Source organism: Silurus meridionalis, chromosome 12 (genome assembly GCF_014805685.1).
Source record: "Silurus meridionalis isolate SWU-2019-XX chromosome 12, ASM1480568v1, whole genome shotgun sequence".
NCBI lineage: Eukaryota > Metazoa > Chordata > Actinopteri > Siluriformes > Siluridae > Silurus > Silurus meridionalis.
The window spans coordinates 13,748,678-13,767,080 of NC_060895.1; the positions used below are offsets into that span (position 1 = coordinate 13,748,678).

An 18,403-nucleotide genomic window follows, 5' to 3' on the forward strand; every position below is an offset into this window, starting at 1 on the left:
TGTAGAAGAAACAACCTGTAGGTTTTATGGGTCATAAAAACATTTAATCTTATTCTGTATGTACATTACTTGATTTCATACAGAATGGTGTGGTCCCCGAGGATGGAGAGCAGTGATTAGCCATTTCACTATAACTGTAGCTAGTATGCATACCTGATGTTGGAAACTGTTAATCTGAAGCAAGAATTAGAAGAAAGAATTGAAGGTGTGACATTTGAAGGAAATTGTCAGGCTGAATATATTTGAAATATATTGACATGTTTGCACTAAATTTGTTGTGCTATTTCATCCCTAATGTGTGCACTATAAGAACTAAACTTTGTGGACACCTGACCAAGCAACATATATACTCTTTTTGATAATCTCATTCCACATCGGGTTCCTATTTCCTGTTTTAAGAACCTCCACATTTCTGGAAAGAGGTTCCACATGATTTTTGAGATTTGTGCTCATTCAGCCTAAAGATATTAACTGATGTAAAGTAAGGAGGCCTGGTCTGCAGTTAGTGCTCCAGTTCATCTCAAAGGTGTTCAGTAGGATCAAGGTAAGCGCTCTAGCAAGACAAGATCTTTAAATTCATCCCATGGAAGCCATATCTTCATGGAGCTCACTTGTTCAAAGGGGCATTGTCATGTGGGTTTGGGTCTCCTAGATCAAGTGGAGGGAAAATGTAATGCTACGGCACCCAAAGACATCTTGTACAATTGTCTGACTCCAGCTTTGTGTTAACAGTTTGGGTAGAAAACCACATATGGCTGAAAAAGTCAAGTGTTCAAGTCATATGTGTATGAATGGTGTCAGGTGTATGTCGACACTATAGACAATAAAATAGACCCATTTCTTGCTAGCCATTTTTAATGATTAACTTTCACATCTATATTTGACAACCACAACAAAGTACACATTTAATAGGCAAAACAGTTCAAAACAATATGTTCAGCACAAGACAATATATAAAGTTCATTCTAAATTGAGAGTTAAATAGTGAGTAAACACACAGCCATACACATCCTGGAGCTGCCTCATGTCACTGTGTTATACTTTATACAGTCCACTGTGAGACTTGGTCTTTTGTCAAAGACAATATAGACTGACTGATACCTTCACACTCTACATATCAGAAGCAGCAGATGAAGGCAACCACATTGGTGGGCTTGAAGATACATTTTATCCTATATTCATCCTTCTACTTCCTAAAGGACACTCAAGGACACATCTGCCTATCATGAGTCCTAATTTGATTCCCATTAAACAGGTGAGTGGATATTAAAAGAAGATGCTGTGATCCTGATCATGCTTTTATACATCTGTATGTTTTTAATCAGATAGTGAAAGATTAATTACATTTTAAGTTGGGATGGGAATCGTGTATTATTATTATTATTATTGCTATATAATGTTTCAAAGTTAACCTATTTTAGGAGTGCACTTCACCCCCTCACAATCATGTTAAGCAATCTGCAATCTGTTGTTCTGTCCAACCCACAAGATGTCAGAAACCATTTCTGTTAAAACACTGAAATAAGCATTTAAGCACAATAGCACAATTAAATACATTCAACAAGAATGCCCAAGAAACCCCAGCATGCATAACCTGGAACACAAAACAATAAATTACAAAAGCAGTCTGATGTTCACACTAGGGCTTGATAAACAGAAATGTGCTTTGTTACAATGAAAAACATTTTTCCAATAACCTTTTGGTCATAATCAACTGCCACATGTTCAGATACATCGTACATATACTCGTTTTGTATCATTTATTAACAAACACCAGAAGGACTTTATTAAAGTACACTCCCCAGATTGTACAAAAAAAAAAAATAATAATCTTAATTACCAGTATCATTAGACACTGTAAATAAGCTCTATACCTGGATGAATATACATGAAACAGAACTGTTGCTCACAATTTTGGGCTTCATGTCCAAATAGAACACAACAGTTATACTCCCATGTCATAAACTGCCAAGTTTAAGGTGCATAGGGCCAAATTTGTGTATGACCTCAATCTCATAGAGAATGTGTATGTTTGTAGGTGAAAATGCTAATTGGGCACCACACACTAACTCAATTGTACCCAGCCAGTTGGAAATTTGACCAAAAATGGCAGGGAGCATTCTCAAAACACTGATTAAACCAAACTTTTATGCAGATCATGCCAGATTCCTGACTTGGGACAAAGCGTAGCTTCCTTAAACAAGTTCTAATGACCAAAGTTTGCACTCAGCAATATATCTGTAACATCAATATCTTAATGCATTGCATTGTTTTCTTGTGCTTTTAGGGCTTATTAAGCAGAGCATTATTTTAACATTTGAACACACCGCAAACTAATGTGGCATCAACTGTGATGTATTAGTGCTAATCCAAGGATACAACAGCACATGCATGTTGTTCTCGTACCTCTGCTTCAAACTGCTTAAGTGTGCTTATATTAAAAATAAGGGGAGTTTGTATTTCTGTATTGAATGTAATATATAATATTAAATTATACAATATCTAATTTAGTATAATATTAAAGCAAGAGGAACTTTTTTAATGTTCTATTGTGAAGGCATGCCAAATCAATCAAGATAATTTGAATCACAAATTATTGCTGTTTACTTTAAGTTTTCTGCGCTACAAAACACACTATAAAATACCAAAAAGAAATGGATTGTCTTGTCATATTTATTAACCTTCAGGACATTACAGTTCCTTGTGCCTTCTGCAGCCTTCTGGTGGTAATGCACTCACCAAAAATGCTCTACAGTATATAGTGTATAATTTATAATCATAAATTAAAACCTTTACATTGTCTTTCACTTGCCAGTGGAACTGTATAAGAAGTGGTTAGTTTGGTTTGGAGATGTAGCTATTAGTAGACCTTATGCTTGAGATAATTTAAAGTAAGAGAGTATGACTGTATGCATGAATACATATGACTGTTGCACACTGTTCATACACTGTTCACACACTTCACACTAGGCACAAAGGCATGTACACACAGTATTGAATATAAATGTTACTAATTATATTCACAGGCTTGCGTTCAGAGGCTTGCATTAATTAATACAACTATCTTGAAAGGGCAAATCCTCTTTGCAAGACCTCATTCACATTACCTGGCCTGATTTAATTCGCTAGATGCTTACACTGTAGCTGGATAAACGATACTTAACATTTTGAAGAAAGTGATATTTAAGCACAAGTAAAATTTTTGTATAAGACCACACCCTCAGCACGACATGCAGGTTTAATGTGCATGTGGGGAGAAGTTTGAGGATGTATGATTTTGCTTTGTGCTAGATAACCAGGACCCTCTTTGGTAGGCTGTGTTTAAATGTTAGGAGGATACAAGGAGGTGATGGGTGTGGAAATTTCGTCACAGATGGGAAATGAGCTTTGATGATTGTAGCATCTCGGTATGGTATTTTTTCCAAAAAGTCAGCTATTTTTAGAATATTAGAATTTTATATTAAGAATTCTTATATGAAGAATTTTAGACTTCAGATTGATTGGAGTTCAAATTCCAGCACTATCAAGCATCCAGCATGCTCGGTTGTGTATATGTGTGTGGGGGGGGGCTTAGAGCTAAAATGAAATATATTAAAATATTCATTGTGGTACATTTGGTTGAATGTTCTTAAATGAATAACCTGAATTCTAAGAGAGTCACATGCTTGGCTATTTCAGAAACAGAAAATCCAATTTGAGCAAGTGAAAAGGAGGAGCTTTGCATGGTTAAATTATTTCCCTGTTATATGCAAATGTCCTGCCTCAGCTCTGGTTTCTTCTAATACCCTAAATAAGCTGTGTATTTTTTGTCAGTACACTGAACTATGGTATATATGTTCATTTTTGACAAGTGTGTGTTCTTGCATTTTAAGAGCTTACCTACTCATTACCACAAATGTTGGCAAGTGATTTGACCTCAAGCTGTGCAAACACATTATATTAACAATCTAACAGTCTCACAAGTCAGACAAAGGAGTGATGTAATTTACTCATTTTAGATGGATTAAACATACAGTTGCATGCGTGTTATACAGGCTTTTCAATGAATGCTTAGGAGTTTCCACTGGAAGATGTGCAGAGTAATACTGACTCACTTTAAACCAGGGGTTTATATAATATTGTAATTTTAGTCTGGTAGATTCATGTGTCTTCGCATATAATTTAGACATACACATTTTGTTAAATGACAGCAAAATATTTTGAGCCAGGCATCAGTCTTAGGCTTAATTAGACCAGCTGATGCTGTAATTATGTTTGATTAATTTGACCCTTGAAATAGAAAGGTATGTATAAGCTTGCATGTTTCTGTATAGTTAGTATAAAACTAATACAGCTTTCATCCAGCACTGCACATTTAAACCAAGCTAGCTCTAAAACCATGAGACTACAAACCTGCTGAAGCCTTGTATTGAGATCCAATCTGTGTGTATCTGAGGAAACAGAGAAAATGGTCAAAGAAGTCAAAAGTAACTGATAATGGTGTGACATGTTGTTCTGCTAGTGTGCTGGTTTCGAGCCCGTTTCCAACTACTATGTGCAACAAGGCTAGGTTGAGACGAAGGAGACTGTGGAGCTCAGAGAAACACTGCAAATGCATTGTGGGTGAAAGGTGGCTGCCACTCGGGAAGGGACCAGGAGATGATACTGGTGCCACGGTTCCGTGTAAGCTTGTGCATCCTCTTGGAAGCCCAGCCTGTAGGATTCAATCTAAAGGATAAAAATTTTGTCAACTGTTTGTTTATATACAATACAGTGTATAATGTTAGTGTATATACAATACAGTGCTTTTAGTTATTGCAGTGGAAAAGGCTGTGATGCCAATGCTTGATTTGACACCACTTTTCCACCACAACAAACCAGGCACTGTACATGCACCCTTGATAGTTATTTATACAATTTTATTAAAAGAGTTTTGAGAAGAAGTGGACTGGAGAATCAGATATAATACAACAAATAAAGAACCTGCTATGTACATACTGGTGGCAGAGATGTGTTTGTCTTGACTTGAAGAATTCCAGAGTCCCTGTCCTTCAGAGGGTGCAGGAGTGGGTACCGTCTCCTTCACCCCTTCATTGGTCTGAATGGGTGGGTTTGGAGCAGGTGGGCTTTGTTCGGATTTCTGTTGAGTTTCTAAATTCTGAAAACAGGTTGCACATAAATAACCTTTTTAAAATTTTTATTAATATGGTCCCACATTGATGTTAGATCAATTTATTCATATTCCATACTTGCACATGATGATTTGGTTAATTATTTGTATTACCTCAGAATGATCACCTCCTGGCTCTTGGCTCACATCATCCCTTGATCCTGTTTTGGTCTTGATTTTGCTCTTCTGGGACTCAACCTTTACATTAACACCACCTATTATGCACCAGTAGACAGGGAATAAAATATCCATATTTTCAAAATATATAGAATAGTCATCATAGAGTTTCTTACCTGGCTTGTGGTTAATGTTGTCCTTGGAGCCAAATTTTGAAGAGACTTTGCCTAAATCAACTTTTTTATTCAGAATTTGAACCTGAAAAATGATAACAGTGGGAGGGTATTAGGTGTTCCATCACAATACAGACAACTCCTAAATGAAAGATGTCATTTCTTTAACCAATATTAGGGGACCTCTAAATGTTTGCTCATAGATATTTCATAATTGACTTGAATTGAAACGTAAAAATCTTCTTGCTATTTCTCTGAGACTCTGAAGCTTTGAAACTCTTTTTTCATCTTTGCAATTATTCAAAGTTCGAAATGTGCCCTTGTTATATACACATGTAGCTCACAACCCTAGTATAATATGGACCCTTTTATTAAATCTACATTAAAATGTAATCATTATATAAAATAAAATTTCTTAGAAATTACCTCACAATAAGTATGTGACAGAATATGACTAATTAGATATTAAAACGTACATTTCCTCCTCCGGGGATGTGCTTGATGTTGTCCTTGGAGCCACAGCGGGAGGTGATGTGACTGAAGTCCATTTTTTTGTGTACTATCTGAACCTTTACAAATACAGTTATTAAGTCACTTTAGAGTTCCTAAAGATTAGGGTCAATTTTATTATTGATTATTATTGAAATTGTTTTATGTTGTGATAACTGAAATCGTAATAAACATATTGTCTTTTTCTTACTTTTAGGGTAAGACAAGAAGAATTCTACAATCATAAAAAACGTGCAGTATTCTTTCCCTAGACCACTGTACCTTTCCTCCACTGGGCTGGTACTTCATGTTGCCTGTGGAACCAATCTTTGAGGACACATTCTTTAGATCAGGCATGGGTGTGTTAGAGATTCGAGTGTTGCGTGGTGCTCGTGGCACTGGGGGCTTCTTTGTCTGGGGCACCTGTTTGGGCACAGGAGGTTTGGTGATGCGGGAGGGCCGAGGGGCTCCATCAGTTGATGCTGCACTAGTTGCATTTGTAGAGGTCTTCATCAGTGAGGGTTTAACTTCAGCAAGAGAGTGAAAAACACAAACAGGGCAGTTATTGCTCTTGTTCTTTAATTAATAACATGTTTAGTCATAGGTCAAGAGAGGAATTTTGATCCAGAGAATCATTACAATATTTCAAATTAATCATTGATATAGCATTCGAGTTTAATTAAAGATTATACTATATATTATAGCAAAATTATGCTATACAAGTTACTTTTCAAAAAACATTTTTTTTTCTTTTTCTAAATCCTACCTGTGGAGGTACTGGTCTTGGTGCCAGCAGAGCCTTTTGGAGCTGATGCCCCATTAAACTTTGGAACTGGAGGCTTCCTCTGGGCTGAAGTATTGTTCTCAGAGGTCTATGTAATAACAATGTATTTAGACTACATATTCTTACAAACTAAAAATATTTTTGTTTCAATATTTTCCTTTTATTTAACTTCTATAATAATATATATATTTTTTATTTGTCATATTTGTATTTGAGAACCTGTATCATACCATGTTTACCTTTGCCAAATGGGACGAAATGATGCCAGGAGGCTTCTTGGTGCCAGTAGGAGATGTTTTCTTGGCCACAGGGCCTTTTTTATTTGCTGAATTGGAGGTGATGCCAGAATTTTCTCCAGTTACATGTGAACTTGGTTTTGACAAATTCTGTTTGTTGGACTGCATGTGTTTTCATAGTATATCCACATGTAAACATAATGAATATAAAGGGGTATCTTAGAATCAAACACACTCTTTATTGTGTAAAAAAAACCTTCCTTCAAGCCGTCCAAACTTTCTTTTCCTTATATGACAATTATTACAACAATGTCAACATTTAAACATAACCACACAAAGTTACGTTTATGTCGTTTATCCTCTACACATACCTTAACTTTATCAAGACTGATCAAATCTTTAGTTCCATTAGATGCAGTGGTTTTGCTGGTCTCCTTGGCAGCTTTTACATTCTTCTCATTCTTGACTGTCTTATCCACTTTTTCACCACCATTCTTCTTCTCCTCCTTCATGTCCTTTTTTATCTCTTCAGTATTATTCACTTTCTCAAGTTTTCCATTTTTCTCCGTTTTACAGTCCTGTTTCTCTTTCTCCTGGATCCTGCCCACATTGTCCACTTTCTTGGTGTCAGCCTTCTCTGTGTTTTCAGGTGTGTTTATAATATCTGCCTTTGAAGAAGTGTCCATTTTCTCTATCTTCTCTTTTGCAGTAGTGTCTTCTTTTACTTTAAAAAAGACAAACAAGAAGCTTACATCTACACATTTCTTCTTTCATGCCATAAGCTTTTCACATCAGGAGCAGGAGGAAGTGTCTCAAAAAACACATTGTAATGAAAAAAGTCTATCTGCCAAAGTGAAGGAAAAAATGTCAAATTAATTATTACAAATGTGTATCAATATGCTACATCTTATCAATTAGTTAATATCATCTCAAGTAATAATTATAAAGACTGAACTTCTATATGAAAAATATGTGTAAAAGAAGTTGTAGCATGGTTGAGCATGAGTCAATGCTGGATCAGTGGAACAAGACAAAGGGAGCAATTTATGTTCTTCAAATGATCAAGAGATTCAGAACTTCCATTCTCACTGTTCCAGTCATTCACATTCATAATCTGCAGAGAACAAATGACAATACATTCTGGGAGAAAGTTATAACAACAAAACTACATTGTAAGATGTCTTACCTGATTTACATGAAGTGTTCGTCAAATAATGCAATCCATAAATTGAAAGAGAAAATGAAATAAAGCATCGTTATTAGTAGATTGATTGTTATAGTAAATATTTTACCTTTAATTATGCCAGGAAAGGACAAAAAAAAATCTGTTTGAGTAATTTATCTTATGTAAACAATTCCAAATAAATAATAGCTCTTATTAAAGTATGCATAATTAAACACAAAATAAAAAACATACACAAGGAATAGCTGCAAGACAAGAAAAAGAGAGTTTGCTGTTATCCTTTCCAGAGAAAAGGCTTATATGATGCAATGATTAGCAGTCTGCATGTTATAACAGCACTGAACTTTTATTACATGCTGTAAGTATCAATAAATGAGGATTTCCCATTAGAAATTGACCTGGAATTAACTTTCTTAATAAATCAGCAACACACTTTGTCTACTGCGACACACATAGCTCTCATGCAGTCTTATTCAATGATGCATCTCAGGGAGTTCAGCCTTTCAGTTCATACTTAATTAAGTTCAAAGCTCCAGAGTCAGCATGAGAAAGACTTCCTGCAGACTTTGTATCTTAAGAGTGATTCATCTTAGGTGTCACCCAAATTTAATATTTATTTAATTTGTTCCTTACTTGGTCACAGATTATCTGAAACCATCTGTCCTTGAAACAGTCACGTCATTTGTGAAGGCATTAACTCATCACTTGGCGCAATGATGGAAATTTCTGGAGTTAGATTAGTCAAAATATTATGCTATATTGTATCATCTCCCCCGATCTCTTCTATGACAAATTAGTCATATTTCAGTATCAATTCTTCCTTCTTGGTTAGCTCAACCAGGTGAGTCATATTTATGAGCTCAGAACACAGCACTACGTTTCAACCAGACTCCAAAGAATGCTGTTGCTCACTATTTGTCACATTTGCATTAAAAAAAAAGTGGATCAGGGGCACACACAGTATTTCAGCTAGCTAAAATGAATTCATCATGTATTAGGTAATATAGCTGTTTTCTACATTGTATTGGTTATTCAAATGTACCGACTTTAAATTGCTGCATATTGCCAGTAATACTCTTGCAAAAACAATAGCACAACTGTTTCAGTCTAATTTCTATTACTGTTGGTGTAAGTTATTACTTAATGGGTAGTGGATAATAAGACTGGCACCAGTCTAAACAATGTCTAAATAGTGAGAACTACAACAGAGGAAGAGGTTGAACTCCCAATAACCGTTTACAACAAAAACTGACTTGGAGGTTTAAAAGAGATTTTTGACTGATGTTAGCAGTGAGTTATATCCAGAACGATAGATAAAAACTCCAGTATTTATTAAGCCCTGTATTGATATCTAAATCTAAATGAATTTGGGTTGTTATACAGGAATTTATTTTAAAGCATATTTTTTCTGAATAACTTGAAACTAGAAAGAAATATATGTATTTACAAGAATAAGAAATATCTAGATCAGCTAAAATGTCTTGGGGGTTTACAGGGTTAATTCAATACTGGACCTTTTTTGTCATTCAACATTAATCCAACTCTTATCGATAATCGTTAATAAACAATAGTTTACTAGAGTAGTTATGCGATTCTTATCAACTATAGGCACAGCTAAGCAGAAGAGGGCCCACTTCTTTGAGCCATGCACTAAGGAAACTGTCTCCATATATTCTTCACCAACCTTGGTGGGACTTTGCCAGTGGTGGTTCCTGGTGCTTTGTTTGAGAAGTGAGGGAAGTAGGACCTGCAGTATTTTGGCTTACTACAAAGCTGGAAGAGTCTGATGGGGAGGGACCACTTAAAGATGAATTGTTCTGGAAGGTTTTGTTGTTTGCAAATTGCCCAGAGATGGCATGTGCAGTTGCTTCAAGGCCAGAGGTAAGATTTGGGCTCTGAGATATACCAGGGTTGTTAGTCAGTAAGATGGTATTCTCCTGAATTATTGTTGATGCGATGGCCAATTGAAGTGTAGCTGTGAACGAAGGTGATAAACCTTCTTGTTCATCAATAATAGTACAAGGGTCTTTGGCCTCATTCATTTCAGGAAAAAGCATATCCACATCTATGTCCATTTCTGTATTTGGGTCAAGAGCAAGAGATTGGCTACCTGAATCTGGTATATTGGCCCACTCTTCAGGGAGCTTCATTCTGGTCTTAGTTTTCTTTGCCTGGATTCGTCCACCACCCCACTCTCGAATTTCACTCTTCCAGCTCTCACCGTTATCAGGGGCTGAGTCTTCTTGGTTTGAGCTTTTAGACTGGGTTTTCTCAGGAGATCTGAGGCATTCCAAGAGACTATATGCTTCTTCAGTAGTTTCACATTTCATTTTCTTCTGCTGTACAGCCTCATCTGACCCTTCATTTGATGTGGCTTCTTTATGTGGAACCCCTTGGTAACCCAAAGGTTCTGAGAGACTTTGCTCTGCCTTGTTGGGGGAATGGGTGAGCATGGCCTGACCTGTCAAGGAGCATTCCTCTTGATTTTACAAAGAGGAAGAGGAAGTGTCATTTTTATTTACTATGCAAACAATAATTTATGAACAGTTGGATTCAAAATGCATCACCATTACATAATCCTATAATATAAAAGCCAATACTGATGTTGGTACTGGTGATCTATTCACCACATCATAAAGAAATCTGCATTAAACATGTGCAATTAGTGAAGCTCTCAAACTTATTTTGCAATGTAAATATCAGATGACTAGAAAAAGTGCAGTCAAAAGATTTTAGCATAAATCTGTATGTTAGTGTTTCAAGGTAATTAAAAGAGAGGAGATGCACCAGACAATGTTCTAAAGAATAGTAAAATAAAAGGAAAACCACTCTAAACATGTGTGTTTAGCCTGGTATATATGTGAAGGAAAAATATTTGGTTAATATAAAATCAGGTCAACATTTCTGAGAACATTTCTGATTATATGATTCTGTCCAATCACCTGATTACAATGATGGCTTGTGTCAAGTTGCCAGTGTGATTGACAAGTTCGAGACAGTTTGTTATCCCTTTTACCTAGACAGCACGGCCAGTTTTTCCCCTCTGACTCCAGGCCATAGACAGCTGTGAGATTATTGTAATTTTTAGTTATGATCTCCTAAAAATTAGGCTTAACTCTTCACAATTGATTTTGCTGAAATTTTTCATTAACGGTCTCATTTGTAATACTTAATAAACAAAAATTTCATATTCAACTATCAGAAACAAGCTTTTGTAAATTGGATACCTGCCTGACTGTGGTAATTACTTACACATTGATTCGCCATTTCTAATATGACTTTCAGGTTTATTAAATCACATTTTAAGTGAAGAATTAATCTATTGCCATTAATACTATGACGTTCTTTGCACATTTGGTAGAAATTGCCTTAACACTGTTAATCATGTAAAAAACAAGACATGCTATTTTGCTTATATTAAAAAAACACATTTCTCCATATACCCTACTGGTAAATGAACATACACATTATTTATAGGTTTATCAAGAATAAATGTATTTTATGCACAAAATGGTGCAGTAAAGCAGGGCCCTAGAATGTAAACAGTCTGAAATTTTAACAAATGGTTTACTTGTCTTTAAATTTAGTATGATCACAACAGAATTTTACATTTTCATCAGACTGATCGTGTTTACACTTGTTTTTCAATAACTCAATTATATTACATGTTTGCAATTTAAAAGAAGTATTTTGAGCTAAAAAAAATTTTTGTTTTTATTTCAAAAATTGTATGATGGATGAAAATTGTGAAAATACAGTAATATACAATTGTGAGGCTCTTGTCCTTAATAGGCTCAAGTTTAAAAATAACCAGACTTTAGTTGATAAGTTAACATAATCTCAGTTATTTTTAAGACAAAAATTTACCTATGCCTGAATGCCAAATAGTGACATTTTTGGTCACTGTTTAGTTAATATTGGAAGTCTACGTTAACTGCACAGGTCTATAATGTGATAGATAAAAAAGACATTTACCTGCAGGTTTGTCCAAGATATTGTGAGTGATTGTGTCAGATGGTTTATTGGGTGCCAGGAGTGGTTTTGACGGTTCATTAGAAGGTAGAATTGATGTCATCTGAGATTCAGCCATTGTGGGCGGTTTAGAAGACTGAAAGGGGGGCAGTCCCATATTCATATTAGCACTTGGATTCATTCCTTGCTGAGTGAGACCTGCTGAGCACAACAGAAGAAACATGCTACATTGATAAAAGCTATGAATTCCACAAATTTGCCATATCACAATTAGTATGTAATTACAATATTTTAGATAAAATGTACTCTGATCCATTGGCTGATATGTCAGGTATGACTCAGCAACAATAACAAAGATACCGTATCTTATAATTCCTCCTGATAATTATTCATGCATTCATCTCCAATTAGAGTTTTATCTCTGTCAAGTTCAAAGCGGATCTGGAGCCCGTCCGAGGAAAGCCAGGAAGTGGCAGAATTTGGGGATCAATATAATTAATTATTATAAAGTGTAATGGAAATTGAGTTGTTACTAGTTTAGCTTAATAGATAGTGCTACAGGGTATATCTCATTGATTCTACAACAATAATTATATTATTATGATTTTTTACTGTATTAGCTAAATAACTGACTTCTTCTTCTTTTGTCTTCTGCCATTAGGGGTCGCCACAGCGGATAATCGGTCTCCATACCCCTCTGTCCTCTACATCTGCCTCTGTCACACCAACTACCTGCATGTCTTCCTTCACCACATCCATAAACGTCCTCCACTGTCTTCCTCTTTCCCCCCTTCCTGGTAGCTCCATCCTCATCATTTTTCTACCAATATACCCCATGTCCCTCCTCTGCACATGTCCAAACCATCTCAATCTCACCACCCTCATGTTGTCTCCAAAACGTCCTATATGTGCTGTCCCTCTAATAAACTAATTTCTAATCCTGTCCATCCTTGTTATTCCCAACAAAAACATTAACATCTTCAACTCTGCTGCTCCACCTCCTGTCTTTTACTTAATGCCACTGTCTCTAATCCATACAACATTGCAGGTCTCACCACAGTCCTATAGACTTTCCCTTTCACTCTCGCAGATACCCTTCTATCACAAATCACTCCTGCTATCACTCTTCTCCACCCACTCCACCCTGCCTGCACTCTTTTCTTCACTTTTCTAACACACTCTCCATTACTTTGCACTGTTGACCCCAGGTACCTGAACTCCTCCACCTTCTACACCTCTTCTCCCTGCAACCTCACCACTCCGTGGTCCTTGATGCAGTCCGATCCTTGATGCAGTCCAACCTTGACCTTGAACCAGACTGTTGTTCCTACTGCACACTTCACTGCTGTCACACTGTCCTCATACATGTCCTACACCACCCTCACATACTTCTCTGACACACCGGACTTCCTCACACAATACTACAACTCCTCTCTCGGCACACTGTCGTACGCTTTCTCTAAATCCACAAACACACAATGCAACTCCTTCTGACCTTCTCTATACTTCTCCATCAACATTCTTAAAACAAATGTGGTGCTCTTCCTTGTCATAAAACCATACTGTTGCTCACAGATGGTCACCTCTTCTCTCAGCCTGGCTTCCACTACTCTTTCCCATAACTTCATGGTGTGACTGATCAACTTAATTCCCCTGTAGTTACTGCACAGCTACCTTATTCTTATAAACAATCTGGGTAAAAAACTGATTAAAAGTACTATTAATTATATTATAATTAATAATTATGCCAAACATCTTCAGGTCAGCACACTGATGCAATGGCACATTTCACAGTTACAAGATCTGTTTGATCCTGATTTCAAGGTCCTGTCTGTGGAAATATTCTGTCAGAGGTGGGAAGTAACAAAGTACAAATAATTTGTTACTGTACTAAAGTAGATTTTTCTAGTATCAGTACTTTACTTCACTATTTATTTTTTGGAAAACTTTTTACTTTTACTCATTAAATCTTTTACACAAATATCCGTACTTTCTACTTTTTTTAAACAGGCTCATTACTTTAGTTTTAATCTTTTTGGCGAAATGTCAATATTTTTTCTTCTCATTGCACTCCATTTTTAGCACATCAATCTATTTTAATTTAAATTAATTTAAAATAAATCAAAATTAATTTATTATTTCCTGGCTATCATGCACCACAGACAAAGGCTAGTTTACCAAGCTAACAACAAGCACGGCAGAAAGCAACAAGAAGTTAAGCTAATGTGGAGGAGACAGGGGGAGTCAGCAATTTAAACATGACTGAAAACAGAGACATTCCTGATCACCTGATCATCATCATCATCTTTGCTCTACTTGTGTTCTACGTGGTGGTTATATCAACCTGGATACAGGCATTAGGTAACAAAATTTAAATTAGTTTTGTATTAATATATAAATATGATGTGAGGTCGTGTTACCAGCGTGACACTAAAACAAGTAGTAGTAATAGCTACTTTTGAGTTAAGTACGTCTTTGTTAAGTACTTCTTTACTTTATCTTGAATAAAAAAGTATAGTCAGTACTTTTACCAGAGTATTTTAAAACATGAGTATCTGTACTTCTACTTGACTGAAGGATGTGTGTACTTTTGCCACCTCTGTATTCTCTGCATGTTCTTGTCATGTCTGCAATGGTTTCTTCAGGGCCTGACCTCCTAAAGACATGCCAGTGTGTGCATTAGCTAAAATAAACTGTCCCTAACTGTGAATGGTTGTGTAAATGTGTGTGTTTAGTTCCCAGTGTTGAACTGGCATCCCACCCTTGGTGCAATCCCACCTCATGCAGTGTTTCCAGGAAAGACTCCAGATACACCAAAATCCTGACTAGGATAAAGTGGTTAAATAAAAGTGAGCTGGAGTAACAGTGAGAGTCCATATTTTATAGATAACTGCAATATAAATATACATATAGTTTTATAGTTATTAATGCTTTTTCAACATCACATTCTGTTTTTTTAAATGTTTTCAAATGCTTTTTCTCCTTACCAAACATATCTGTTTTACGGGTCTGGCCAAAACCATTTTCCCCCAGAGAACCCTGGCACTGATTCCCAATCTGTCCTACAGACAATCCAGAAATTATGCTGGTGTCTGTAACAGTAAAGAGAATGGAAAGGTAAACACTGTACATTTGCCATGGCATACACAAAGTCTGTGTTCATTGAGCTTTGTCACTTTGGCCAAATAGCACTAATATTTTGGGTCTAATCTGACAGCTAGCTTCATGATCTGTGATAGCTTGATTTAACATGTGCCCGGTTAGTGTTGGCAGGAAGAAACAAGACCAGGGCCCATCCATACTCCTGATCAATTATAATGAGAGAGGCCGTCAAGGATGGGTGTTGCTGAAATGAGAAGACAGGAAGAGACCGTGGAACCATTTTTATTACTACACAACCAGCTGTGACATCTTAGTTCTCAGCTGCACTCTGTGTCAGGTGTATCACAGAAGAAGACTATAAATAGGATGCTCTCTGAACCAATGTTTTTTTTTATTATTATTATTTGACATGCTTGGATTCTATGGTTAAAGACATTACAAGTAGACTTTGATATTAGAAATTATAGATATTTGAGCAATACATTGAATAATAAAGTAACTATTAATTTGAAAGATTTTCCTAGTATAATGCATGTAAGACATTTCAATATGACATTTTTAAATATTTCAAAATGTTTAAAGATTGCTTACCTTCTTTTTTCCCACCAGTTTTATCTATAGGGTCTCCCATTTTCATTTCAAAACTTGCTCCTGTGGTAGCCAAATGATCTTTCTTTACCAGACTGTCTTGGCCAGATTTGGGTGTTCCATTTGTATGAATATCACCTTTAAAATCCATTGTCTTGGTCAGGCTGAAAATCAGATATAGGGTCCAGACAAATGATTAATTTGCTCATATGCAGTAGTCTAAATGTTACTGCTGTAATGAAAAAGCTAATTAAATCTTAGTAATGGCAAAAAATGTTTATGCCCATACAATTACATAATAGAATTGCAACTTGCTATATAACACAAAGACATATTGCACATGATTGTCAGATCATGGGAATATGATGATAAATTAAAACACTTTCGCAAACACGCATTTGAATGTCTGAGGCTGGTTAGCATGCTTACAGTACTATAACAGGTTGTGATACTAAAACAGCATTTCATAAATTAATTTCAAACGAGACAAGCAGCATTTCAGGCAAAATACAATTATGCATAAATTAACAGCAGTAAATATTTACAATCTCGCTTATCAAACTTGAATTTTATGTAAATAATATATTCAATAAAATAGTGGAATGTCTCACTGTCACAGATGCAGATATGCAACTGCAATAACTGAAACAATACTAGTATTAGTAAAAAGCTGTATGCTGTCTTGGAGGAGAAGAAATTGATCTCAAACCCTTCCAGCGTCAGATTTATGAAATCTGAAACCATATGCAACTGTTAACACCTCACTGCTTTGTCCCACCAAACAGCTTCTAATACATGTCAGGCTGCCCGAAATTCTTTTTTCCCAGAATAAAATTAATATATAATAAAACAGGTACTAAATGTAAAGTTTGATCATTGTAATAATCTCAGACGACATGTCTGCGTCTTTTCTGGCGCAGTTTTCAACCTCTGATGTCACGCAGCATCCTCTGACTAGAGAGGCAGTGACGTCAGCACCCAGGCCTCTATTGGCATAAAACGCAGGAAAATAACATATACAGACATCTGTCCATATCATCCTCCACATCTGGTCAAATTGAGGAAACAAAAAAATATCTGCTCATACTAGGGATGATTTGCGTCAATAGGAGAAACCAATCCTGCGACATTAATAATCATTAACCCGTTCATAACGCCTGATAATAAACGCCCCCCCCCAACACACACACACACACACACACACACACACACACACACACACGTAAACACACCATGTCAATGCATATAATGGTGTCCGATCGATTAACGCCTCATGCATTCATTACGCTCAATTATTTTACGCTGATCCCATTTCAGCAGGTTTTTACATCGATATTTTTTCTTTTGCCACAGTCTGTTATTTTCCACTGCAGATACTCTGATCCGGCTTCATATCCGCTTTTAAGATTCACTCACCTCTCAAGTGGCTTTAAAAAGGAATGATGGGCTGCTTGTCTCCGTTTACGGTCAGGTGCACCTCCGCGTTCAATCTGTAAGAACGCAGACACGCACACACTTACGCGCGTGCACAGGCAGATAAACCCCGCCCCTTACATGATTTATCCAATCACAGCTGGGAAACACGTCTGGAGCTTTCCCGACTGTCTAACTGAAAAGTACCTTTATTCCCTACAATAATTATTTACTGTTATTAGACTGGATTACAAATGACGTGAGGTGAGTTGTCAGCTACTTCAAACGAACTACTACATTTGGATGGAAAAAAGAATTGCCCATAAAGCATAGTTAAAAAAATAATAGCTAATAATATATATTATTATATAAAAATATATTAAAAAATATTTAATAATAGTTGAACAAATGCCCCACCCCTTTTTTAAATATAAAAAGGCTTGAATTTTTTAAGTGTTATCTAGTAGGTGTTATTAACGTGGCTTAAGGCAGCTCAGTGGGTAAGGGGTTGGTTTACCAATTAACAAGTCCCCAAGTTTGTGGGTTCAAACCGTGGCATTGCCAAGGCAGAATTTTTATTTCTCTTTTGAAATCTAATAATTTGTCTACTTTGTGACATTAAACTGTAAATATATTTCTTAATTAAAGACACCTGTTTAAAAGATTGCTTTATTTCTTTGTCTTTTTTTAAAGACTTGTTTGGCCTACTTTTAATATGGGTTACATGGAGTTGAAGTTTAGGAAAATAAGCCATGTTGGTTCATTAGGCCCATTGACTGCTTGCACAAGCGGAAAGAGATAGCTCAGTGGTAAGGTGTTGGTTTACAATTAGCAGATCCCCACACGGTTGTGGGTTCAAAGCCTGGCATCACCAAAGCTAATCTTTTTAATTCTCTTTTAAAATATAATATATTGTCTACTTTGTGACATTAAACTGTAAATCTATTTTTTAATTAAAGAGACCTGTTTAAAATATTGTTTTATTTCTTTGTCTTTGTTTAAATACTTGTTTGACCTATTTTTATATGAGTTACATGATGTTGGAATACAGGAAAAGAAGCCATGTTGGTTTATTAGGCCTATTGACTGTTTGCACAAGGGGGAAGAGATAGCTCAATGGGTAAGGTGTTGGTTTACCAATTAGCAGATCCCCACAAGGTTGTGGGTTCAAACCCGGACATCGCAAGGGTCACGTGA

The 18,403-nt window shown here is 36.1% G+C and overlaps 1 protein-coding gene across 1 annotated transcript; it reads right to left on the bottom strand.

Moving 5' to 3' along the window:
• Nucleotides 1-837: 837 nt before the first annotated feature.
• On the bottom strand, nucleotides 838-17,332 carry map4l (microtubule associated protein 4 like). Its single transcript, XM_046863556.1, has 15 exons — nucleotides 17,210-17,332; nucleotides 15,797-15,957; nucleotides 15,091-15,195; nucleotides 12,107-12,304; nucleotides 10,242-10,610; nucleotides 9,816-10,106; nucleotides 7,320-7,672; nucleotides 6,952-7,110; nucleotides 6,695-6,800; nucleotides 6,211-6,455; nucleotides 5,916-6,008; nucleotides 5,443-5,524; nucleotides 5,264-5,364; nucleotides 4,978-5,137; nucleotides 838-4,707 (listed from the first exon to the last, which is right to left on the bottom strand). Exons 2-15 carry the CDS (start codon nucleotides 15,942-15,944, stop codon nucleotides 4,703-4,705), a joined length of 2,415 nt encoding a protein of 804 aa, XP_046719512.1. The 5' UTR covers nucleotides 15,945-15,957; nucleotides 17,210-17,332; the 3' UTR covers nucleotides 838-4,702.
• Between the last annotated feature and the right edge of the window lie 1,071 nt (nucleotides 17,333-18,403).